The sequence below is a fragment of the Cupressus sempervirens genome, chromosome 9 (assembly GCF_028749045.1).
Source record: "Cupressus sempervirens isolate cs-2001-9-10 chromosome 9, ASM2874904v1, whole genome shotgun sequence".
In the NCBI taxonomy this organism is placed as follows: Eukaryota; Viridiplantae; Streptophyta; class Pinopsida; order Cupressales; family Cupressaceae; genus Cupressus; species Cupressus sempervirens.
This window is the reverse complement of record NC_143126.1, coordinates 151,058,146-151,065,290: the sequence shown is the minus strand read 5'-3', so window position 1 is coordinate 151,065,290 and position 7,145 is coordinate 151,058,146. Positions and strand designations below refer to the sequence as shown.

The 7,145-nt window shown below is 31.1% G+C and overlaps 1 protein-coding gene across 4 annotated transcripts; it reads left to right on the top strand.

Moving 5' to 3' along the window:
• Positions 1-1,979: 1,979 nt before the first annotated feature.
• Positions 1,980-5,808, top strand: LOC149537957 (ethylene-responsive transcription factor TINY-like). 4 transcript variants are annotated; one of them, XM_089799366.1, is made up of 3 exons: positions 1,980-2,161; positions 2,355-2,889; positions 5,267-5,808. In XM_089799366.1, the coding sequence occupies exon 2, from the start codon at positions 2,366-2,368 to the stop codon at positions 2,837-2,839; it is 474 nt and encodes a 157-aa protein (XP_089655492.1). In that variant the 5' UTR covers positions 1,980-2,161; positions 2,355-2,365; the 3' UTR covers positions 2,840-2,889; positions 5,267-5,808. The 4 variants fall into 4 exon arrangements, with proteins under 4 accessions (XP_089655492.1, XP_089655490.1, XP_089655489.1 ...); XM_089799364.1 differs by having other exon boundaries at positions 1,980-2,226; XM_089799363.1 differs by lacking the exon at positions 1,980-2,161 and having other exon boundaries at positions 2,168-2,889.
• Positions 5,809-7,145: the final 1,337 nt, after the last annotated feature.

The window sequence follows — 7,145 nt, the reverse complement described above, 5'->3', positions numbered from 1 at the left end:
TTAAAAAGAAAAAAAAAATTCTACTATGAAATTATTTTTTCTTCAACATAGACAAAAGTATGTGATGGAAAATGTTTATAAAATACTCTTACTCAATCATAACTAAAATTATGTTTAAATATTTTATTAATCTTTGATAATCTTTATCAATCTTAAAATTGCATTAAAAATATATTGATCTTTCTTGAATTTTAATATAAACATTTTACAATATTTAATTGGTGAATTTATAGTAAAAATTCGTGCAAATTTCTTTGTGTCACATAAAAAAAAATACTATTTGATACATTATAAAGATAAGAATGACACTTTCAATAGTCACTCATACTTTTGATTTGATTTTATCATTCTCAGAACACACCAAACATCAAATTATATAATCTACTATACTTATACAAATATCTTCCTCACTAATTTCTACCATAAACTCCTCAATTTACAAATAAAAATATTATTTCTTATTAGTACTTTTGGTAGGCTAAGTACTATTGTGACACTTTTACTATTGTGACACTTTTTGGATTACTCATGTTAACTAGCTATTAAATGTACTCTCCTCTAGCAATTAAAATTCATTGTATTTATTCTTTTTTTATAAGTATTATGTTTCTTTAAAACTACATGTCAATTTTTTAACTCTAATATTTTAGATATTATTTTTTTGAGATTTTGATTGGATGAATGATTTGGACTCTTATATGCAGATTTGTGAATTCATAAGATATGATTTTAAAAAAAATATTTAAATAAGTTCCTCCCATCCCTATTTTTTACCACATTTCTTCTCCCATATTATAGAGCTTTACTTTGTCTCTAAAAAGTACATTAAAATTCTATTTTTACGATTTAGATCTTATGCACATAGATTTTTAATATATATAGCAATTAAAATTAAAAATTATTATAATATAATTAATAGTTTATCTTAGAACCATTATAAATATGTTGAAATATATTAAAATTAAATTAATTAATAGTTTTGAGAATCAATATAGATAACAATTAAAATTAAATATTATTATAATATAATTAATATTTTATCTTTCTTATTTCTAGAGTCATATGTTGAAATATATTAGAATTAAATTAATTAATAGTTTTGAAAATCAATATAAATAACAATTAAAATTAAACATTATTATAATATAATTAATAGTTTATCTTTCCTATATTTCTAGAGCCATATGTTGAAATATATTAGAATTAAATTAATTAATTAAAAAATTATATTAATATTACATATTACATATCAAGAAGTAATATAATATGGACAAGTGTATTATTGGGATAAAAAATTTGATTTAAAGATCAATGTCAATTAATATCCAATGATATGAACATTTATCTCTCAAATATGTATGCAAAAAAATTAATCTATTAAATTATATTGTCTAGAATACATCTTATGTAGATGAATTTATCTATTATACAAAACTTTATAGTAAGATAACAATAGGCAAGTACTTAGCCATTATGTAATACTTGTTTAAATATAATATATTTCTTATTCTAAATCAAATATTCATTAGTATTCTTGTACCAAAATATTCATTAGTGTTCTTGTCCCAACACCATTTTCATAATAATAAGCATTTACTCCATATACTTGGTTTTGACTGAATGTTAATATAATTATGTGCACTATTGTACAACTAGACTTTCAAATTTGTGCACAGATTTTAATGCCAAAAAAAACAAATTGTACTATGTGATGCACCATTAAGATAATAAAAACAAATTCAATATTCAATCATATTTTCAATAGAATCTCCTCCTTGAAACACACCAAAACAAAAACTACACGAACGAAAGCATTTATCCAAAGAAACACCTTTTACACAATTTCCTACCCCAAACTCCCCAATTCACCATCAAAACATCGTGTATTGGAAGCTCTTAACCAGCGTTGACATCACGGGTGAAGCACTGTAGGCAGCCGACTCAACACCATGAGCACTCAATCCACTAAGCAAACTTTACCAGAGGAATAAGTCAGCAATCATATCGCACCGAAAAAGTGAAAACCATGACTTGTCTGTTAACGTCAAGGTGCTCGAGCTGCAACAAATGCACCGAGCCTTAAGTTGGAAAATGCTGGCACACCGAGACACTGAAGGACATTTGCGTCATAATATCTGATACGATCGCCAGCAAAATTAAGGCCTTAATCACTCGAAAGGCCAAGGATAAAAAGCTGTGCAAATTATCTTAATAAAATATAACTAGGTTTTCCAGTTTTACCCATAAAACGCACCAGTTTTACGTTTACGTCTAGGTTTAGTTTTAGGTTTAGGTTTACTCCACTGGAGTATTTGACTCTGCTCTATATGACATTATTATTTTTTCATTATCAGAAGACGATGATATGATTGGGAGCAAGCCACCAATGGAAGAGACGAAGCAGGTGGGTGGACGAGAGAAATACGCAGGAGGAGATAATAAAAATACGGGCAAGTGTAAAACGTACAGAGGCGTTCGTCAAAGGAGTTGGGGAAAATGGGTATCTGAAATTAGACTGCCGAAGAACAAGCGCAGAATATGGTTGGGGACTTTCGATACTCCCCAAATGGCGGCCAGAGCCCACGACGTGGCGGCTTACAGTTTAAAGGGCGCCAACGCTTTGCTTAATTTTCCTGAATTGGTGGGCTCTTTCCCTCGCCCTACTTCGTCGGATCCGAGGGATATTCAATTAGCGGCTGCAGAGGCGGCTCGTGGGTGCTGCTTCACTGATTGTAATGAAACTTCTTCTTCTCAGGGAAGCGCAGATGTGGATAATTTGTGTACAACTCTCATTCCTGCCGACTTGGAACTTCGCTTGGAACCTTCTCGGCACTCATGAGGGCGGATCCGCTCGAATTGATAGGGTTAAAGATCCCACTGCCCTGAATTGTAAGACAGATGTGATGCTTTTCAATTGTGTAGCTTTGGATTCTCATTTCTGTCTTGAATTTATCTGGGTTTACTTTTATCACATAGTTTGTTCTAGTTATAAGCAAAAGAATGTGTTTCAACTCGCTCATATAGTCATAGTTATGAAGGTCAGAAACAAGGTAGGTGGCCATTGTTGTTTTTTTTGTTTGATTTCCCGAGATGAAAAGAAGAGGAGGAGATTATTTCTCTAAGATCAATCGTTAAAATCATAGTTTTGGAGTTCAGGAACGAGTTAAGTGGCCATTGGAGTTTTGTTTGTTTAACTTGGCGAGACATTCAAAGAAAAGAAGTATAGGTTTTCTTTGAGATCATTCGTTAAATCCTCGTTTTAAAGGTAGGAACCAATTAAGTGGCCAACAGAGTTTTGTTTCTTTAATTTGGAGAGAGATGAAAAGATGAGGATGAGATTATTTCTTTGAGATCAGTGGTTAAATCATCATTTTGAAGGATAGGAACCAGTTAAGTGGCCATTGAGTTTTGTTTGTTTAATTTGAAGAGGGATGAATAGAAAAGGAGGATAATATTTCTTTGAGATCACTTGTTAAATCATAGTTTTTAAAGTAAGTGGCCATAGTAATTTTGTTTGTTTAAATTGAAGAGTGATGATCAAAAGAAGAGGAGGGGAATATTTCTGTGAGATCACTGGTTAAATCATACTGTTGGAGGTCAGCAACCAGTTAAGTGGCCATTGGAGTTTTCTTTGTTTATTTTGGCGAGAGATGAAAAGTAAGGAAGAAGAGCTTTTCTTTGAAATCATTCGTTAAATCATATAGTTTTGGAGGTCAGAAACCAGTTAAGTGGCCATTGGAGTTTTGTTATTTTGATTTAGAGAGAGAGTTACATGTCGGAGATAATAGAGAGAATACAGAGAACAGTAGATAAATCTAACCTTTTGAAGAATGTTGTAATAAAATTCCCCAAATGTTTTGGGGTACTTGAATAACATGTTTTGAGAATCCCCATATTTCGAACTAGACATCTAAATTCTTGGCCAGATATATTAGCGTAGCATTTGAAATGGCCTACCCACTGTTTGAGCTATGGTTTACATGTCCTACTGGTTGAATGCCTGATTTAGTTAGCTGTATGATCTAAAATGAGAGTTGGCATAGACTATTATCGAAGAATTTTCGAAGTTTTGATTTGTTTAGCGGTATAACTGGCATAGGTACTGTTATGTGAGAACTATTTCAGTTTCGATTTGGTAAGTGGCTCATCTAAATTGAGTGTTAGCGTAGGTGCTCTTCTATAAGAATTGTGTCAGCTTCCATTTGTTTTGTCGGTTTATGTGAAAGAGAATTGACAGGTGTAATTTTGTGAGAATAGTTTAACCTCCACATCATTCAGGTAGCTCATTTGGAATGAGAGTAGGCATAATATTATGTTAGATGTCAATATGTTTTGATTTGTTTGGATGGTTCATTTGAAACGTGAGTTGTGGCATTATGGAAGAATTTGTTAAACTTTGATTTGTTCATATGTCCTATTTGAAATGAGAATTAGTAGAATTGCTGTTAGTAAGAACACTTGAAAGTTTTATTTGTTCACACGGCTCATCTGAAAATGAGAGTTGGCACTGCTGTCATTATGAAAGATTTTCTTAAACGTGGATTTGTTTAAATTACCTATATGAAATGAATGTTGGTGTAAGTGTCCCTAATTCCTTAAGCTTTAATTTGTTTTGGTGGTTCATCTGAAATAAGCATTGACATCAGTCCAGCAATGCCAAAACTCTTTGAACTTTGATTTCTTCAAATGGCTCATCTAAAATGAGAGGTTACCTAGATGCTGCTATTTAAGAACTCTGTCTTTTGTTTGTTTAGGTGGCTCATCTGAAAGTTAGCATAAGTCTTGTCATGTAAGAACTCTTTGAGGTTTGATTTGTTCAAAATGGCTCCTTGAAATGAGAGTTGGCATAGGTGCTGCTATGTAAAAACTCTTTAGACTTCTTAACTGGCTCGTCTAAATTGAAAGTTAGTAGAAATATCACTATTTGAGAATTCCAAAAGCTTTAATTTGTTTAAATGACTTGTTTGAAATGAGTGATAACATAAATATTCGTAAGAATTCTTTAAACTTTGATTTATTTAGATATTGACATAATACGATTCTATGAATCATATATTTGAATATTTTGTTTCCTTAATTACATATCTCATTGGAAATAAGAGTTAAGATTAATATGATTATGTAAAAATTGAAATAGATGCAGTTCTGTCTTCAGTAAGATTTCGAGTGATAACATAATTTTTATTTCTATGCTGTTTGGTATCTCACGTGACCGTTAGGACATTTCGAAACATGGCGATTGATAAATTTTGGTTAGGTTTTGCAGATATATCAAATTACATACCACCAAGAGAGGGAGATGAATAGCCACGAGAAAAGCAGAAATTAAGATGGCTTAATAGCTCAGGACCCTAAGAAACTGATTTTTATTGAAGATTCTAGGCACCTCAAGATTGGTTCATAGTGGAAGAGCTTGAAAATTTGTTCTCACTTCATGAGTTTGTAACTCAGATGGGTTTATAATGGAAAATCTTAAACAACTGTCCTTTATTAAAGATTTTTCCCACCTCACATGCGGTTATAACGAAGAGCCAAAAAATAACCTGTTCTTTATCCAATGTTTTTAGCTCCTTTATTCAAAAAGAACATGCTATCTGATTCCTTTCAATGCCTTTTCACTTGTATAGACACAGAACACATATCCTTCAAGCTTTGTTTTCTACTTTGAAAAAAGAGCCATATCAAATCGCTGATAAAGGTGATTATCGAAAGCTGTAATGTCTTTATTGTTTACTTAAAGCATCTCCTTTCTCCAAGCTTGTCTTAGGTTACGTGATCTATATTTAAAGTAACCTGGCTTCAGTTTCATTCTTGCATAGCGAGGCCATTTTTTATGCTGGACTTTATATTATATATACGTTTATTTTACTATTCGATATATGAATATAGATTATGGTACTCTATATTGAAGTCTCATTCTTGCATTAGAAGAAGTATTACATCAGTGTGACAAGATGGAAGGTAGATGGCGAACTGATTACTTCTTTCCAAGATAAACTTCTGCTGAGAAGTCATTTTAGTATCAATTATCGCGTTCACTTTTTTTTTATTTCATTGTATTTGATATTTCAAACAACTTCAAGTTGTTCATCTTGCGTTATTAAGGTCTTTCTTTTGAGTAAAATTATTCCTTACACCTGATTCAACCAAAAGAAGAGTTTTCTTCTTCTCTCTTTTCCTTTGCTATACATGCACAAATTCTTTATGTTTTTCTTTCTGGGCACAAAGTAGCTTTTTCATGTCATGACGTATGATATTTTATACATGAATAATATGATATCTCAATTATATTATACGTCCATTTCACACAACTCTCTTTCAATTGGTTGTTTCTTCAAAGGAATCATTTATATGATTATTTCACTAATTTCTGATGGGCAGTAGAATTAAAGTAACTCATTTTTAACAAGATAATAAAATTTTATAGAAATTTCACATTTTTCATCTTATTTTTCAATATTAATTTTCTTAAGATATCATTTAGAAAAATTATAGTCATAATTATTATATTTGAGTAATAGAAATAGGAATACAATAGAAGTTATAGTCATTTAAATATTTTGTCCTAATTAGTATATTACAATAAATTAGAATTTAAATGATATTAAGGTCCAATAACATGATAGATATATCTATTATCATGTCATTCTAAACAAAAGAGCGATATATTTTTTGTTATTAAGATTGGCTTTTCAAATTCTCTTTAGAAATTGGAATTTCTATTCTTGAAAAGGATAATATTAAGGACCAAACTGTTAATGTAATGCCCTGCATGAAAATCCTTGGAACAAGGATAAATAAAAGCTATGTTTAAAAAAAAAGTATGGATGCACACAACAATCAACATACAAGGATCAAAAAGATCGCAATAGAAGACTAAACAAACATCCAAACACCAACGATCTCCAAGTGCCACTGCTAACAAAAAACAATGAAGCTACAGAAGTCAAAAAATGCATTTGAATCCAAAACATCCTGGATTTGAAAATTCCAACACAAGGGTTCAAGAACTCTGCAAAGGGTATCCTAATCACCTCTCGAAACCTTTTAGTTAAGTCGAAAAGTTCCCACTACTCACCCAAGCATTTTTCCTCATAGGCCCATGTGATATTGCCATATAGCTTAGGCAATACTTCACAAGTATC